This window comes from Coregonus lavaretus, assembly GCF_964263955.1.
Source record: "Coregonus lavaretus genome assembly, chromosome: 34".
NCBI lineage: Eukaryota > Metazoa > Chordata > Actinopteri > Salmoniformes > Salmonidae > Coregonus > Coregonus lavaretus.
Genome location: NC_140021.1, coordinates 10,942,247 through 10,961,277, shown reverse-complemented (window position 1 = coordinate 10,961,277; position 19,031 = coordinate 10,942,247). Strand labels below are relative to the sequence as shown.

General features: G+C 46.2%; 2 protein-coding genes across 2 annotated transcripts; one reads left to right on the top strand and one right to left on the bottom strand.

Annotated features, from left to right (window-relative positions):
* Positions 1-294: 294 nt before the first annotated feature.
* Positions 295-12,648, bottom strand: lnx2a (ligand of numb-protein X 2a). Its single transcript, XM_084151898.1, has 11 exons — positions 12,568-12,648; positions 11,882-12,264; positions 7,468-7,712; positions 7,262-7,399; positions 6,942-7,141; positions 6,387-6,791; positions 6,102-6,302; positions 5,744-5,921; positions 5,191-5,440; positions 4,195-4,353; positions 295-1,367 (listed from the first exon to the last, which is right to left on the bottom strand). The coding sequence occupies exons 1-11, from the start codon at positions 12,586-12,588 to the stop codon at positions 1,232-1,234; spliced, it is 2,316 nt and encodes a 771-aa protein (XP_084008024.1). The 5' UTR covers positions 12,589-12,648; the 3' UTR covers positions 295-1,231.
* Positions 12,649-16,909: 4,261 nt separating this feature from the next.
* Positions 16,910-18,664, top strand: LOC311109020 (uncharacterized protein). Its single transcript, XM_084151804.1, has 3 exons — positions 16,910-17,005; positions 17,656-17,730; positions 17,951-18,664. The coding sequence occupies exons 1-3, from the start codon at positions 16,980-16,982 to the stop codon at positions 18,369-18,371; spliced, it is 522 nt and encodes a 173-aa protein (XP_084007930.1). The 5' UTR covers positions 16,910-16,979; the 3' UTR covers positions 18,372-18,664.
* Positions 18,665-19,031: the final 367 nt, after the last annotated feature.

Sequence of the window (19,031 nt, the reverse complement as noted above, 5' to 3'; positions counted from 1 at the left end):
AGTCTTTGCCCCTGAGCAAGGCACTTAACCCTAATTGCTCCTGAAAGTCGCTCTGGATAAGAGCGTCTGCTAAATGACTAAAATGTAAACACATCCAGGTGCTGAACAGACTCCAGTAAACTAGCATGCCGAAAACCAGTTTTCCTCTAACTATGAAGGTGTGGGGCCAGGGAGAGGTGGCACGCACACACAGGCACAGTGGACGGACTTCTAGGTAAGAGAATCGACTCTGGGAAGTCTTTATTAAACCGCAGAACACACATTCACACACGTATAAAACCCCAGCAAGCTGACGGCTGGGTCGTCACGGTGATGAGGCCTAAGGCTGTGTCCAGGGGGGCGGGTCGGGCCCCCAGGGCGTGGCAGGTATCCGGTAAGGCTGTATTCAGTAGGAGCGACTTCTTTATTTTATTTTTAAACAGGTGCTACCTGAACTTGTTTCAAAATGATTTATCCTCCTGAACATAACCCTAGAAGCGTTTATAATGACAGAAATACATGGCCTAGAGCTGATCAAATTCATTATTCTACATGGCAGAGAATCCTATCGGTTCTATGTAGTGAATTTCTATCTGAAACGTTCTGTAACGTTGAGGCCACCTGAATATGCCCCTGGTATCTACTACTGCAGTCCAGTGAAGAGAAACAGTCCAGAGACGATATACTGTCCTTTAACAGATACAGTCCCACACTCTCTGTGTGGGAGTGAAGACCGATAACATGACCATACAGATATAGGATCTTAATTTGAGCCAGTTTGCTACAGCAGGAATGTGGATTATAATGAATGGACATTTTTGTAAAGTTTGATAAATGTTTTGTAAGGAAAAGTGGACATTACAAACTTTAGAAGCCTTTTTAAACCTCATACACTACAAGTTTGAAATGTCCTGCATTGCAGGAAAGTTCTGCAACAGGGTGATCAAATTAAGATCCTACATCTGTATGAACACATCAGTGTGTGATTGCAGTGTGGCATGGGGCTGGCAAGGTCCAGCCTAGTATCAAGGGATTTTGCCTAGGAGGGCCACGTTCACTCTAGCCTGGTTTGATGAAGTCCATGTGATTTGGCCCGGGTTACAGTCGGTCTGATCCAGAGCAATTTCAGTATGGCATGATTTGGCGCCGTAGCCTGGTTTCGATGCAGTCTCGCATGATTTGGCCCTGGTTAGATACAGTCTAGAGTAATTTCAGCGTGGCATGATGCAGTCCAGTGAAGTTTGACCCGGTTCTATGCCAGGCTGCCAGGCCAGGAGACCACGGTGAGAGCCACTCTGCTACGCTGCTCCTTCAGCATGGGTACCAGGGCTGAGTGGCTCATACCAGCCGTAGACAGCCCGTTAACTGCCACTATCATGTCCCCACACCTAGGAAATAGAGGGGGACACAGAGGGGAACATCAATATGGATGGACCATATACAGTACATATCTACTGAGTATACCAAACATTAAGAACACCTTCCTAATATTAAGTTGCACCCCACCCTTTGCCCTCAGAACAGCCTCAATTCGTCAGGGGAATGGACTCTACAAGGTGCCGAAAGCGTTCCACAGGGATGCTGGCCATGTTGACTCCAATGCTTCCCACAGTTGTGTAAAGTTGGTTGGATGTCCTTTGGGTGGTGGACCATTCTTGATACACTCAGTAAACTTGAGTATGGAAAAACAAACCCAGCAGCGTTGCACTCTTGACACAAACAGGTGCGCCTGGCACCTACTACCATACCCCGTTCAAAGGCCCTTAAACCTTTTGTCTTGCCCATTCACCCTCTGAATGGCACACATACACAATTCATGCTTTAAAATCCTTTAACCTGTCTCCTCCCCTTCATCTACACTGATTGAAGTGGATTCAATAAGTGACATCAATAGAGCATCATAGCTTTTACCTGGATTCACCTGGTCAGTCTACGTCATGGAAAGAGCAGGTGTCCTTAATGTTTTATATACTCTGTGTGTGTACAGTGGGGAGAACAAGTATTTGATACACTGCCGATTTTGCAGGTTTTCCTACTTACAAAGCATGTAGAGGTCTGTAATTTTTATCATAGGTACACTTCAACTGTGAGAGACAGAATCTAAAACAAAAATCCAGAAAATCACATTGTATGATTTTTAAGTAATTAATTAGCATTTTATTGCATGACATAAGTATTTGATCACCTACCAACCAGTAAGAATTCCGGCTCTCACAGACCTGTTAGTTTTTCTTTAAGAACCCCTCCTGTTCTCCACTCATTACCTGTATTAACTGCACCTGTTTGAACTCGTTACCTGTATAAAAGACACCTGTCCACACACTCAATCAAACAGACTCCAACCTCTCCACCATGGCCAAGACCAGAGAGCTGTGTAAGGACATCAGGGATAAAATTGTAGACCTGCACAAGGCTGGGATGGGCTACAGGACAATAGGCAAGCAGCTTGGTGAGAAGGCAACAACTGTTGGCGCAATTATTAGAAAATGGAAGAAGTTCAAGATGACGGTCAATCACCCTCGGTCTGGGGCTCCATGCAAGATCTCACCTCGTGGGGCATCAATGATCATGAGGAAGGTGAGGGATCAGCCCAGAACTACACGGCAGGACCTGGTCAATGACCTGAAGAGAGCTGGGACCACAGTCTCAAAGAAAACCATTAGTAACACACTACGCCGTCATGGATTAAAATCCTGCAGCGCACGCAAGGTCCCCCTGCTCAAGCCAGCGCATGTCCAGGCCCGTCTGAAGTTTGCCAATGACCATCTGGATGATCCAGAGGAGGAATGGGAGAAGGTCATGTGGTCTGATGAGACAAAAATATAGCTTTTTGGTCTAAACTCCACTCACCGTGTTTGGAGGAAGAAGAAGGATGAGTACAACCCCAAGAACACCATCCCAACAGTGAAGCATGGAGGTGGAAACATCATTCTTTGGGGATGCTTTTCTGCAAAGGGGACAGGACGACTGCACCGTATTGAGGGGAGGATGGATGGGGCCATGTATCGCGAGATCTTGGCCAACAACCTCCTTCCCTCAGTAAGAGCATTGAAGATGGGTCGTGGCTGGGTCTTCCAGCATGACAACGACACGAAACACACAGCCAGGGCAACTAAGGAGTGGCTCCGTAAGAAGCATCTCAAGGTCCTGGAGTGGCCTAGCCAGTCTCCAGACCCGAACCCAATAGAACATCTTTGGAGGGAGCTGAAAGTCCGTATTGCCCAGTGACAGCCCCGAAACCTGAAGGATCTGGAGAAGGTCTGTATGAAGGAGTGGGCCAAAATCCCTGCTGCAGTGTGTGCAAACCTGGTCAAGACCTACAGGAAACGTATGATCTCTGTAATTGCAAACAAAGGTTTCTGTACCAAATATTAAGTTCTGCTTTTCTGATGTATCAAATACTTATGTCATGCAATAAAATGCAAATTAATTACTTAAAAATCATACAATGTGATTTTCTGGATTTTTGTTTTAGATTCCGTCTCTCACAGTTGAAGTGTACCTATGATAAAAATTACAGACCTCTACATGCTTTGTAAGTAGGAAAACCTGCAAAATCGGCAGTGTATCAAATACTTGTTCTCCCCACTGTAGATAGAGGACATCTTTATATCTGTGCCATTATAGCAGGGGTGTCAAACTCATTCCACAGAGGGCCGAGTGTCTGCGGGTTAAGACCTAGACAACCAGGTGAGGGGAGTTTCTTACTAATTAGTGACGTCAATCAAGTACAAGGGTGGAGCGAAAACCCGCAGACACTTGGCTGGAGTCTGTTTGATTGAGTGTGTGGACAGGTGTCTTTTATACAGGTAACGAGTTCAAACAGGTGCAGTTAATACAGGTAATGAGTGGAGAACAGGAGGGGTTCTTAAAGAAAAACTAACAGGTCTGTGAGAGCCGGAATTCTTACTGGTTGGTAGGTGATCAAATACTTATGTCATGCAATAAAATGCTAATTAATTACTTAAAAATCATACAATGTGATTTTCTGGATTTTTGTTTTAGATTCTGTCTCTCACAGTTGAAGTGTACCTATGATAAAAATTACAGACCTCTACATGCTTTGTAAGTAGGAAAACACCTGCAAAATCGGCACTGTATCAAATACTTGTTCTCCCCACTGTTTATATAAGATGTACTTTATTGTCCATTAACTTACAAAGAATGGAAATATGTCTTTATGCTCACAACCCAACAACATGACTGACGGCTTACTTGAGGCTGCCGTCGGAGTATGCAGGCGTTCCAAGGACAATGGTCTTGATAAAGAATGCCTGGTTGCTATGGTTTTCCTCATATCCCCCGACGATGCTGAAGCCCCAGCTCCCAGGGTGACTTCTACGCAGAACAATCTCATGGCTACTGTGAAGGAAGCTGAGATAGAGATGGCTGGAATGAATGAGTCAGTGTTTTAGTGAGGGAGACAGGAGACCCATAATAAATAGAAATACAGAAGAAGGGGGGAGATGGAGAGGGTTGAGCCAGGTTTAGGGAGAGAGGGAGGGAGGGAGGGAGGGGCAGGGAGAAAAATGGTGACGTAAGGCAAGAGAAATGAGACAGATGGAGAAAGACAGACGAAAAGAGAGATGGAGGAAGGGAGATTCAGAGAGGGAGGAGAGAAAGAGAGACAGAGCGGAAGAAAAGGAGAGAGCGATAGAAAAGGGAGGGGTGAGTTTGAGGCTGTCCTCTCTGTACCAGTCTCTGAAGGATGAATTGGGGAGAGACATTAGGGATGTAACCACATGCCCCTCAGTTGATAATCCACAGCTGTTGATGGTTACACCACAGTTCAGGACAACACACACACATAATCCCTCGTATGGACCACCTTATGTAACACACGCACCCTGGCTTTAACACACACACCAACACACACACATCAACATACACACATCAACACAAACACATCAACACACACACATAATACATGATCCGTGCAACATTTACATCCCAACACAGAACACACTCAAATCAAAATCAACAGAAATGCGCCGACATACAAACACATTCTCCACAGATGACTTCAGGTGAATCATGGGATGGATCTCACTAGTCAACTTGCTTCCTTTCCTTGTCTCCTCTGCGTCACCTACACTAATATGAAAAAACTAAATAAATCAAGGCAATACTTTCACACATAAACTCCCAACATCCCAACCACCACAGGTGAGTCCAACCCAATGAGGTGTGTCTTCTATAGCTCCTGTTTACCTGGGCAGGCCAAGCCACATGACCCAGGACGGGGACCAGGAGGAGTCGTAGTCCGAGTCGTGTGTGTGGGGGTGTGTGGGCAGCAGCTGGTCCTCGGGGCTCTGGCCCTGGTCCGGCTCCTCCACCATGCTGACCTCCAGCGCCCTCAGCTGGACGGAGGGCGATGCTGCGCTGGCCTTCAGGGTGCCAACCGCCTCGCTGTGGCTCAGGTAGGTCAGGTCCTGGCCGTTGATACTCAGGAGGATGTCACCTGGAGGAGAGGAGGTGACAGAGAGAGAGAATGAGATAGAGTGGGGAGAGATAAACAGGGACAACAGGAGTTGGGGAGGCAGAGTGAAGAACCGACAGAGAGAGAGAAAGAAGGAGGGATAGAAGGAGGGAGAGGGACAGAGAGAGACATTGTTACTTAGGGACAAAGAGTCCTGAGAGAGAACATTCCAACACTGACTCCTGAGAATGTAGCTGTGGCAGATCATGAGCAAAGAAAGGAGCCAAACCAAACAAGAACTTGGCCTCAATAATCTAACAGGCTGTGATGTAGCCCACAGCTCACCTCGTTTGATTCGTCCATCCCGTGACAGGCAGCCGTGTGGTTGGATGCTGGTCACAAAGATGGGCAGCTCGCCGCTCTTGCTGCCCCGCCCCCCGGCCACGGTCATACCCAGAGACTCATGAGGCTCCTTCTTCACAGTGATGTGTTTCTCCTTACAGGTCACACACTGGGACAGGTCCTACACACACACACACACACACACATATACACACACACATATATATACACACACACACACACACACTCACTAAGAGAGGTCCTACAGTGTATAATACACATTGGGAGAGGCCTCCAGCATAAATAGATACATATGAACAGACACAGTCAGACACACACACTCCCTCAGGTGTGTACTCACTCTGTGGGTGCAGGAGCGGGCCAGATGGGCACAGGTGGGCACGGTGCTGGGGCTGGGGGAGAAGCTGTGGTGATGGTGATGGTGGTTGGGGAGGAAGTGGTCATGGCAGTACAGATCTCTGTTGGAGGCAGAGCTTGATGGAGGGGGAGGGGTAGGCTTGCTGGGACGGCCAATCAGCAGATAGACTCTTTCGCCGCTGGCCTGTAGTTGACAGGAAAAGGGAGTAGGTTTAGCCATCCACAAGAGGAACGGTCAGAAACACTGTTTATCCCCTAGCAGTCTTACCTGTATGATCTGAGCAGCCTGTTCAGGCGTGCCGTGGCGTAGGTCCTGCTCATTGACCGCCAGCACGCGGTCGTTACTACACAGCCTCCCGTCCTTGGCAGCCAGGCCGCCGTCCAGCAGGTCTAGCACAAACACCCCCACCTCGTCAGTCCTCCGCACCAGCTTGATGCCCAGCTGCTCTGACGAGTCCCGCTTCTGCAGGGTGATCCTCAGGCTGGCAGGGCTGGACGGGATGCCCTCTGGGGTGGAACAGGGGGCATGGGGCACTGAGGGGGTGGTGGAGGCGGGTGGGCGAGAGACACAGCGGCGCTCCCTTAGGACAGTGAGCTGTAGCGTGGCACAGGGGCGTGCCAACGTGGAGCGGGCAAAGTTATGGGGCACATTGCTGATGTCTACACTGTTGACCTGCAGAGAGGGAGAAAGAGCGAGAGAGAGAGAGAGAGAGAGAGAGAGAGACATTAGGAGAGGGAGAAGGAAAGGGAGGGATGTTGGCTTTGGAGGGATATTAGAGGAGAAAAGTTTAGGAAGAGGTGAGGATGGATCCATGGTCCTCACCTGTAGTATCTGGTCCCCGGCCAGAAGCCTGCCATCTCGAGCAATGACCCCGTCACGGTACACTTCCTGGATCACCACGTTGATGAGAGGCGTCTCATTACCCCCGACGATGCTGATGCCCAGTTCTACATAGGGGTTGGAGCGGTGGACCTCGATGGTGGTGATTTCACCCTCTGGAAGGGACGGCAGCTTCACACAACCTGGGAGATACACAGGGACATGTAAGACATAAATCTCTTATATTCATGAATGTTTAGATTCGAGATGATTACATTGGAAGGTTAGAGACAGGAAGTCAGATGGAGGAAGTGATGTCATACCCTCTTCTGCAGAGAGGGGCGGTGACTCGGGGCAGTCCCACACAGAGGAGGCAGAGCTGGCGGTGCGGAGGAGATGGATGCAGGGGTTACTGAGGGGTCGCTTTACCCTGGGCACCACACACTCCAACCCTACCACACCTACACACAGAGAGGGGTTAGTAACACACACACACACACACACACACACACACACAGTTGTTACTCACTGTCCTCCTCATTGCTCTCCTCGAAGGCAGGGTTGTCCAGTCCAGGCTCGTCGGTCCACATAGGGACGCTGCTTCCGGCGGTGGAGGTGCCACCAGGTGGCGAGGGGGAGCTCTCCTCCCGCAGGTCTGTCTCTGTCTGGAGGGAGCGTGGGGACCTGGGGGGGCTGGTCACCATGGCTCCCTCCTCCCCGTGATCACATGGTGGTCCCTCTAAACTGGTCTGCTGAGACTGCGTCCCCGGACACCTGGACACAGAGAGAGAGAGGGATGTGGGGGTCGACTTTGGGCAAAAACTGTATAACTGATCAATGCACCATCATACCAGGTCATTTAATGCCTATGGATGAATTAGATATTTGGCTACAGAAGTGCCCTTCCTTACCGATCTCTACAGTTTCCGTCCAAAAACATATCCTGTGAAATGATGTCAACACATACTGGAGGAGTTACTGGCTAGCTAAAGTGGCTAGCATAGCTAACGAACTAGCTACGTCAGTCGCGGCGCGCATTACCAGAATGACACATCGACGAACCACCAAAGGTACACCGCATTTCTGTTAGAAGATTGAGAAAGGGGCGGAGTTGGACAATTTTTCGTGCCCAAAGTTGACCTTTAAAACTGCAGATATACACTGAGGGGTTCATACATTTCACACACACACACATGCTGCATACATGAAAGGTAAGACAACCCAATAACAAAGAGTTATTGGGTTAAACTACTGTTCAGCTCATAAACAGATACCACAGAAAACATCAGGAAACCTACTGCATTGACCAGTCCCTCCGATGGTTAGCTGCCAGACTATGATTTAAGCTATGCACGAAGCAGGAAGAACCACAGATAGTCATCCAGGATCAAGCATCAGATCATCAGACACGTTCTAGAACATTCCACCCAGTTCAAGGACGTTCCAAGTGCCCTGGCAGTCTTCTGTTCTAATCTAATCCCTGACTTTAAGGCGGCTTTAGTGACACAATATTAAATGTCCAAGCTGACAGACACCCAATTCTGTCTCTCATGATCTCCTCCCATCCTTAGCTTCATTACGGTCTTAGGGTTGGGGCAGAGGGAACGACCCACGCGGACCTGGGCCTTAATCTATAGAAGAACAGAGCAGTCCAGTCACGTACAGACACCTCAGAAAGACCTAGGGACCACTTAGAGTGAGACAGAGCTCACCTGCCACAACTGGATACCCAGTGGGAAGCAATTTTATATACTTGTCCATAAGCTGAAGAGAAGGTGTAGTGGACATCTAGTGAGGAGAAGGTGTAGTGGACATCTAGTGAGGAGAAGTGGACATCTAGTGAGGAGAAGGTGTAGTGGACATCTAGTGAGGAGAAGTGGACATCTAGTGAGGAGAAGGTGTAGTGGACATCTAGTGTAGGTTGAAGGTACCAAAGCTTAAGACAATGTAATAATTCCATGCAGAAAATCGAATCAAATAAAATTGTATTGGTTGCGTATATGTATTTTGCAGATGTTTTTCGCGGGTGTAGTGAAATGCTTATGTTCCTAGCTCCAACTGTGCAATGATACCCAACAAGCAACATTGGCTAGGAGCTACGAACAGGGCGGCCATGTCTGTCCACACCATTTTGTCAGTCTGGAAGTGAATGTTTTTTGTTGTTGTTCTTTTATTTTTTTTTGTTATATATATATATATATATATATATATATATATATATATATATATATATATATATATATATATATATATTCTTTTTTTTCTTCTGGAAGTGAATGTTAGCATAACTGTTTTACTGTCATTCTATTCATTTAGACGTTTTTCAAATGACCACTTTAATATTTAATTTCCAGACCGCTGGTCACGTTTTCAATGCTCATCCTGTAGAATTTGCAATGATGCTGGTCCAATGATTTCGTTTATCACGCTGCCACATGGAATTATTAGGTTGTCTTAACCTGTAATTTTCCGACCTAGCATCTAGTCTTCCGCTTGTTTAAGGTATCCTTCCTCCATTCCTTACTTCATTGAGGTAATCACTGATTCAAATTGTTGGCAATGTTTGTTGACCAAGTTGACGTTGTTGGCAAAGGTTTTCATTTCATTGGTATCAACAATCCAACCTTGGCGGATCAGTGATGACTTTGAGGGAGGAAGGAAGTAAGACAGGATGCACTTTAAAATAATTAGAATTGAGCTTTAGTGGACACTGGGCCAAAGGCTGGACTGGACAGAGCAGGGCAGAGCAGAATAGGGTACGGCAGAGCAGAGCAGAGCAGGGCAGAGCAGAGCAGAGCATTGCAGAGCAGTGCAGAGCAGAGCAGGGCAGAGCAGGACAGGGGTGGGTGTCCCGTGTACAGTGGTGTAAAGTACTTAAGTAAAAAATACTTTAAAGTACTACTTAAGTAGTTTTGGGGGGCATCTGTACTGTACTTTACTATTTATATTTTTGGCTACTTTTACTTTTACTTCACTACATTCCTAAAGAAACGAATATACTTTTTACTCCATACATTTTCCCTGACACCCAAAAGTACTCATTACATTTGGAATGCTTAGCAGGAGAAAAATTGTAAATTCACACACTTATCAAGAGAACATCCCTTGTCATCTCTACTGCCTCTGATCTGGCGGACTCACTAAACACAAATGTTTCATTTGTAAATTATGTCTGAGTGTTGGAGTGTGCCCCTGGCTATCCGTCAATTTAAAAACCACGGAAATTGTGCTGTCTGGTTTGCTTAATATAGGGAATTTGAAATGATTTATACTTTTACTTTTGATACTTAAGTATATTTTAGCAATTACATTTACTTTTGATACTTAAGTATATTTAAAACCAAATACTTTTAGACTTTTACTCAACTAGTATTTTACTGGGTGACTTTCACTTTCACTTGAGTCATTTTCTATTAAGGTACAGTATCTATACTTTTACTCAAGTATGACAATTGGGTACTTTTTATTTTATTTATTTTTTTACGTGTCCAGACAGCTGACTCAGTGAAAGCCTGTTAGTGTTAGCAACAGCTCGTTAGCCTGAGCTCGTTAAGGTAAATTTCCCCTGAGATCTGGCCGTTTAGCAGCTATAACCTTAATAACCATGCATCAACACAGCAACGGAGAGTAGTTTCCATAGGGACAGCTACAGACTGTGGAATTCAGCAAAAGAAAAGTTCTCAGTTCTTAGTTGGCATTCCTCTGGTCTAGTCCAAAATCAGTCCAGAACCTCACACGGTTCAGGAGTAGCCTAGTAACCAGTATGTTCCAGCTTTATCCAAATCCTATGTTGTTGTCATGTCACAGCAGAGTCAGGACAACAAACAAGTTGGCTAAAGATGAAAGGCTAGCACTCAAGCTACCTTTAAAAACCAAGCAATAAACTCCAGATAGATGCATATCTACACAGTAATTGCAATGTATGTCTTATTTACTGATTTAAACACTACAAAGTTCAGCATCAAGTCATCACAGCTTAGAGACCAAATTCTTGAACCGACATCTTCACACCTTTTAATACTTTACACTACAGACCTCCCTCACTTCAGATATAGTTGCGGTACAGTTTCCTCACAGCTACCACTAGCCTGCTGAGCTCCCCACCGCCACACACCCACTCACATTGTGAGGTGTGTGTGTGTGTGTGTGAGGCTCTGTGCCTGATTAGAGAGGTGCTTGAACAGCCAGACGTATTACCCTAGTACCGGACTCACCACAGGTCGGGGTTGCCCTTGGCAGTGTCACAGAAGAAGTGGTTAAACAGGTCCCAGCATGGTGGACGTCAGAGAACATGGAGGCTCGGCCAGACAACACAACACATGTATTTTTTAAATTGTATTTCACCTTTATTTAACCAGGTAAGCCAGTTGAGAACAAGTTCTCATTTACAACTGCGACCTGGCCAAGATAAAGCAAAGCAGTGCGATAAAAACAACAACAACACAGAGTTACATATGGGATAAACAAAACGTACAGTCAATAACACAATAGAAAATCTATATACAGTGTGTGGAAATGTAGTAAGTTATGGAGGTAAGGCAATAAATAGGCCATAGTGCAAAATAATTACAATTTAGTATTAACACTGGAATGATAGATGTGCCATGACCAAGTAACTGGCTGGTAATCCCCAGTCACATGACCCAGGACCTAATAATCCCACCCCGAGGTCTCCCGGGGGGAGCTGCATGTAAGAAACAGGTCTAGGATCAGCTGATCATACCCAACTCCATACCTTCACCATTACAGGGATGAAGGAATATCTCACCCTGTAACAGTGGTTAGGGGCAACTTCTTCCCATACAGCATTTGCTAGACACCTCACTCACACCAGAAGTTGTGTGTGTGTGCTTGCCATGGATGCATGTGTTTCTTTGCACACGTGATTCCCCTAGACCAGTGTGTGAAGTGTGTAAGTGTGTGTGTGTGTGACTCCACTCTACCTGTGTTTGAGGTGTGCCTCCAGGTCACAGCGGGGCATGCTGAGGCTGCAGGCTGGGGCCAGGGGACAGGACACAGACAGCTTGTCAAGCAGCTTGTGCACCAGGATGCTGCTCCGCCTACACACCTGCAGATGCAGCCGTGCCCGGTCCAGCGGGCAGAAGTCCCGCTCCTGGAGGAAGCTGCGGAGGCAGCGGGCACAGAAGGTGTGTCCGCAGGGTGTGTCCAGGGGCTGGACCAGGGGCTGCAGGCAGATGTGGCACACCAGGTCATCGTCCACCTCCAGGCGGTAGTTATAGAGGTGGTTCTCCCAGGCCCGGTGGATCTGACCACACTCTGGACACAAGGCCTCCAGCACGGGCTCCACAGGCCCCGCCGGACCCACCTGGATAAAGGAGATGAGATTTATATGGGAGATGTTGGAAGACAATGATAGTTGAACAGAAAAGCTTGTTTGAATGAATCCCAAAGAAACAAACAAGTAATTTGTATGCTATTACGGTGTAATTACCAATTTACCATGTATTTTCTCTGTGTATACAAGGTAATTAGAGAATCGGATCGGTAAATAGCGGATCGGAATGGTAAATAGCCGATCAGAGGATCAACATTAAACTATTAATCACGGTGGTACCAGTACCCCTCACACACACAGCTGGGAGGGTACAAACTGCAAACCAAAACTCACCTCACAGCCGGGGCTGCCCATGTCAGGACCAGGGCTCCAATCGCCAGGCACGGCCTTTGGCACAGTCGTCACTGTGGTTGCAGGTTGGGAGGTTACGAAGGGGTGGGGAGGGGGGCGTCCTATCCCATAAACCTCAGAGGGTGAACTGGTGACAGAGAGGACAGCCGCCCCCCAGTGGCCAATCAGACATCACCCTGTAGGTCAGAGAGCAGGGGTTAAAAAACGGGAAAATTAAACAAAGTGTGTGTGTGTGTGTCTCTGCACGTGTGTGCATGTGAGTGTGTATTCATGCATACATGTGTAGTACTGTATAATTTGGTAAATATTTGCATTGTATGAGTGTATATGTGACAGTGTGTGTGTATGTTTATATGAATGTGTGTGTGCATGTGTGTGTAGTGTGTGCTGAGATTATGTACTGTAGCACTGCGCCTGCTCACTAATTTGGCAGTGTATTCTCTCTTTCGCTCTCGCCTGCTGCAATATTCCAGTCCCACAGAGAGGGAATTATCTGCGATTGAGGCAGAGAGGGAATTATCTGCGATTGAGGCAGAGAGGGAATTATCTGGGATTGAGGCAGAGAGGACATGGGTATAGTTGAGAGGAAGGAGAGAGAGATAAAGAGAGAGAGGGATAGAATGATAAAGAGAGAGAGAGAGGGAGGGAGAGAAAGAGATAATAAGAGAGAGAGAATATGAAAGAGTGGGAGAGAGGGGAGAAAAAAACAGGAGAGAGAAGAGAGAGATGGAAAGAGAGAAGGAAAAAAGGTTGACAGAGAGAAAGGGTAGATTAGAGAGAGGGTAGAATGGAAAAACAAAGGAGTAGAGAGACAGAATGAAAAAGAGAGACGAAGACAGAAAGAGAGAGTGAGGGGTGAGATAGGGACATGGAAAAAAAAAGAGTGGAAGACTGCCAACTGATCACTAAGAGTGACACTTGGGGATTGAACTTTGCCTTGTTCCTGCAGGAATATGTCTGAGGGTGTGTGTTTGTGTGAGAGAGGGATGTTTTTGTGTTGCCTCAACTTCCGTGTGCATGTGTGTGTGTGTGTGTGTGTGTGTGTGTTTGTGTGTGTGGTGTGTTATTGGTTTTACTATCCTTGTGGGGACCAGCAGTCCTCACAAGGACAGTAAAACAAGAAACAATCGGTCAAGTGGGGACATTTCGCTGGTACCCACAAGGAAAAAGGCTATTTTAGGCTTAGGGGTTAGGTCTAGGTTTAGGGTTACAATTAGGGTTAAGGTTAGGGTTAGGTGAAGGGTTAGGGTTAGCGGTTACGGAAAATAGGATTTTGAATGGGGATAATTTGTTTGGTCCCCACAAGGATAGTAAAACAAACGTGTGTGTGTGTTTGTGTGTCTGTGATGCACTCCGGCCGGTTCTGCAGCGTGAGAGAGCCAGAGCTAATGGAAAACTCCTTGCAGCTCTGAAACACAGCTGACCACTCGTACAAATCCCCAATGCTGAGCCGTCCTCAGAACTAACGAAACACAGCCGACCACTCGTACAAATCCCCAATGCTGAGCCGTCCTCAGAACTAATGCATTGTGTACCAGTCATTTCCACTGTGTTTCACGTCCAAAGCCATTTAGACTCACTTCCCCTACTCCAGTACCCTAGCCCTGTCCCTGAGGAGCTCATGGACACAAATCGACACAAGGGAGCGTATTTTAGCATGAAGCAGAGCCAAGCTAGTAACACCTGACTACCAGCCTCTACTCTCATCTCCTTTCCTCCATCTGCATGGATCTGAAAAAAACTGAAGAGGTCATAGCAAATGCTAAATAGTCGTCCACCATATTGCTTTCACCGATCCTGTGATTTCAGATGACGCGGAGAGGAAGCCACTTTAGACTGTTAAGATGCATCCTCCGTCTGTCTGTGCGAGGGTCTGCTCCTGTCTCCATGGCTACAGAGCATGTTCAGTAGAGCTTGACATTTAGAGCTGTGTAGATAAAGATGGAGTGTACACAGCAGACACTGTTCTCTCCTCCATGGGTCCTTTCTATTTCTGTACACTTCTATCTGCTGCCGGCTATATTCTCAATGGTACCTGCCCTTCTGACTGTGCCACTGCTGTTTCTGCCTGTCTTTATGACTGTTGTTTCCATGACTACATGCCTCTATGTAACCTGTCTCCGTGACAACCTGCTTCCTTCTCCTTGACTGCTGGTACCCTTTTCCTTCTTTTAAGTACCTGTTTCTTTTTCTGTGTGTGTGTGTGTGTGTGTGTGTGTGTGTGTGTGTGTGTGTGTGTGTGTGTGTGTGTGTGTGTGTGTGTGTGTGTGTGTGTGTGTGTGTGTGTGTGCGTGCAGCTGGAGATGCATTATTCATGTAGACACAAGGGTCCTCTATTCCCATAACAAAGCTCTGACATCATTTTATCACACTCACGCAAAAACACACGCATATACACACACAGCGGATGCTTTTTGGGTATGAGTTTGGGGGTGTGTGCAGTGTCTTTCAACCACTGCTGTGTACAAGTTTGACATGCAAGACTAATGCAGTCTATAAATTAGATCGCTCTCTCTCTCTTTCCCTCTCTCTTTCCCTCTCTCTCTCTCTCTCTCTCTCTCTCTCTCTCTCTCTCTCTCTCTCTTGCCCTCTCTCTTGCCCTCTCTCTCTCTCTCTCTCTCTCTCTCTTGCCCCCTCTCTCTCTCTCTCTCTCCTCTCTCTCTCTCTCTCTCTCTCTCTCTCTCTCTCTCTCTCTCTCTCTCTCCCTCTCTTGCCCTCTGTCTTCATCCTTCTGCCAGCACTGTACAGCAGTTACAAGAGCATTTAAATCTTATCTTACTTTCAACATAGCTGGATTGCAGCAGCAAATGTCATTACATACCGTGCGCCATTTCATAAGTCTGGGAAATATTCATTAGGTTATAGGCACCACAGGGTCTTCTACTGATTTCCCAGAACAGCGCTTATCTCTCTCATGTTGTGGGCGTGTGTGTTTGTGTGTTATTGTCTTTGTTGTGTTACCCGGTGCCTCAAGGACACTGTGCTATTGTATTGTTATTTATTTCATCCATAGACTTGCTGTCCTCTGCTCTCTCTATTGATACCAGCAGTAGACAAGGCCTTGCACCTGTCACTGCCTACAGCGACTCAGCGACTAATGCACAAATTAAATGCACCGGATAATGCACAAAGAAGATGACGTCTGTCCTATTGCCAACCCAAATAAAGGGGTAGGCCAGGACTATAACATATAGTCTACAACAATCTTGCATGTCAGACAAGGGGAAAACGCGATATCTCCTTGCCCTCAGGTACAGTTGATCACGTTAATATGGTAGTCTGTAGGCTATTAAAACCACAATCCCATGGGCAAAAATCCATTATGCCTACCATGATTTCAATAGCATAATCATCTTGTCATTCTTCGCAAGAAACAAACAAACCTGAATATGCAATGTTTCATTTTATGTTTCGTTTCAATATAGCCTAGCCTATAATATATATTGTTGAAGGCTGACTAACAAAATGGCTTTTTGAAGGGGAGAACAAAACTGCATATACCAAACAAAGGCTATCTATTCAAATTGCATTATAGGCTCCCCATTTTATGCACTGCCCTCAAAGGCGTCATTCAGATTCAGATTCAGATAGATCATATAATTGTTTAGATGACAGCAATACTCTTCTCCATTTAGGCTGGTGAGTGAACCAGCCAGAGTGTCTGTCTGATTGTCAGATTCCTCCCTCCCTTCCTTCGAGATCCGTGGAATAGCGCGGAGATGGATGGATCATGGATGGACAATAGCGACTTCAATTGAAAGCTATATAGACTATTACTAGACCATAGATATAGAACCTGATTTATATATATGTACTAGACATCGTGACAGTGAAGATGTGCGAGCAGAATACATACATTATATTACCTATTCCGGCTTCTCCTTGGTGCCGAGAACTCCGGCCCCGAGAGGGGACAATTAACGGACCTCAATCACACATTCACCGCAACAAGCAGACCCGAAGCAGCCGCACATAAAACGCCCCGGTGACTTTCGCGGTGAAGAACCCGCCCACTGCCCCTCTCAAGCAGTCAGTCAAGGAGAAGGGGGCAGGGTCTCGTGCTGTCAATCTCAAAATGAAATTAGAGGCTTCCCTTTATGCCTGTTCGAAATCAACCACTAAAAAGTATAATTATGACATTTATTTTCAATATTAGACAAAATATATACTGTTGTAAAACATTGAAATATAATTAGTTTGTTGATAAACAATTATATCTGTTTTTTTACATATAAAATCCGGTATTACGTAAGGCACTACTAAGGACAGTAGTTTTACGGGGTCCTCGCTCGAAGGCCCCCATGGAGGAGTAAATATTCATAAATAAACGTTAGCTAACATTGGTAGTATTGATTTGAAATATCTTTTGATTATTTTACATTGATCACTACACTATGGCAGATGATGGCGAATTGGAGAAGTATGTTATAATCTATCCTATTGCCAGACTGGGTATTTCTTGCTTGATGTGAATTTCAGGGGTGTTTTAAAGGGAGAGCTAACGTTAGCCAAGTAGCTAGCGTTAGCCAAGTAGCTAGGTAGCTATGTCAATGTGATTTATTATGCTATTAACATAGCTAGTTAATTGTTTACCTGCTCAGCTGCTAGGTAGCTTGCTATTCATGTTATGCGTGTCAATGATTAGCTAGTTATGTTGGGCTGTTATTCAATTATTTGTAGCATGACTAGCTAGCTAACTCACATAGGGAGAATATAGATTGATGTCTGTGTGCGCCATTGACATTAAAATAATATGTGCACACTTGTCTGGGATCCGTGGTCAAAGGGAAGCTGTAACAGTTGATCCGTGGTCAAAGGGAAGCTGTAACAGTTGATCCGTGGTCAAAGGGAAGCTGTAACAGTTGATCCGTGGTCAAAGGGAAGCTGTAACAGTTGATCCGTGGTCAAAGGGCAGTTATAACAGTTGTTCCCACTGAGACGGGATACTACTGGCTCAGCAGGTCAACCCAGGACACACGTGACATGACTGACTGACTATCGTAGACTGGCATAGTAATCTCTCTCTCTCTCTCTCTGTCTCTCTGTGTGCGTGTGTGTGTGTGTGTGTAGACGTGCAGTGGAGGAGCTGCTGAAGGAGACCAATAGGGCTCGCTTGCGAGCAGAAACCATGGGTCCAGCAGGCTGGTGAGTGGGATACGTTAAAAAAAAATTAAATTTAGCAGACGCTCAGAGTTACCAAAGGATCTGGTAAACAATCTGTTATGGGTGTTTGGCTTTCAATGCAGAATGTACTTGACACATGGCAAGGTGTGAAAGACCAAGACAGACACATATCAAAGATAATGGCTCATATTGAAAGCCTTGCTGGCTTTGAAATGTTCATTTTGGTTCAACTGTCTTCCAGGATTAAATGTCCACTGCGCAGCACCAACAAACGTTTCCTGCTCAACACTCTGCGCACCACCATCCCACAGCGCCGCCCTGCTGGCCGCTCAGGAGAACAGACATCAGAGTGTAGGCGGCGCAGCAGGACCCCATCCACAGACCACAGAGACAATCACAGACGACAAGGGGACGAAGACAGTCATAGGGACAGCAGAGAACATAGTCTTAAAAATGGACACAAACAAGACAAAGACAGCAATACGGGCCACAGAGACGGCTACAAAGACAGAGGGGTCAGAGACAATGACAGATACAGTCATAGAGACAAGAAACACCGGGATAAAAGTGTCCCTGGTCACAAAACACACAGTCCCCATTCTAAAGAACACCCCCCATCTGAAGTCCCTTCCTCTTGTAGAGACCGCTCTCTCCACCGATAGTAGCTCCTCCTCGTCAGACCACGCCCACTCCATAGGCCACACCTTCTATCAATCGAACCAGCACACTCACGCGCACCCGTCAAGGACACACCCAGTGGGAGGAGCCACATGTGACATCATAACCTTGTAGGGAGGGCTGTAACTGCATTACCAGAGGAGGTTTTCTCCCTCGAAGACATACAGTGGGGAAAAAAAGTATTTAGTCAGCCACCAATTGTGCAAGTTTTCCCACTTAAAAAGATGAGAGAGGCCTGTAATTTTCATCATAGGTACACGTCAACTATGACAGACAAAATGAGAAAAAAAATTCCAGAAAATCACATTGTAGGATTTTTAATGAATTTATTTGCAAATTATGGTGGAAAATAAGTATTTGGTCAATAACAAAAGTTTCTCAATACTTTGTTATATACCCTTTGTTGGCAATGACACAGGTCAAAGGTTTTCTGTAAGTCTTCACAAGGTTTTCACACACTGTTGCTGGTATTTTGGCCCATTCCTCTATGCAGATCTCCTCTAGAGCAGTGATGTTTTGGGGCTGTCGCTGGGCAACACGGACTTTCAACTCCCTCCAAAGATTTTCTATGGGGTTGAGATCTGGAGACTGGCTAGGCCACTCCAGGACCTTGAAATGCTTCTTACGAAGCCACTCCTTCGTTG

Excerpts from the sequence above, each read along its gene's own strand:
- LOC311109020 (XM_084151804.1), top strand. The coding sequence starts at position 16,980 with ATGGCAGATGATGGCGAATTGGAGAA. Across the intron at positions 17,006-17,655 it reads GATGATGGCGAATTGGAGAA|ACGTGCAGTGGAGGAGCTGC; the intron begins GTATGTTATAAT and ends GTGTGTGTGTAG. Across the intron at positions 17,731-17,950 it reads ACCATGGGTCCAGCAGGCTG|GATTAAATGTCCACTGCGCA; the intron begins GTGAGTGGGATA and ends ACTGTCTTCCAG.
- lnx2a (XM_084151898.1), bottom strand. The coding sequence starts at position 12,588 with ATGGGCAGCCCCGGCTGTGAG. Across the intron at positions 6,303-6,386 it reads AGGCTGCTCAGATCATACAG|GCCAGCGGCGAAAGAGTCTA; the intron begins GTAAGACTGCTA and ends TGTCAACTACAG. Across the intron at positions 1,368-4,194 it reads TACTCCGACGGCAGCCTCAA|GTGTGGGGACATGATAGTGG; the intron begins GTAAGCCGTCAG and ends TCTATTTCCTAG.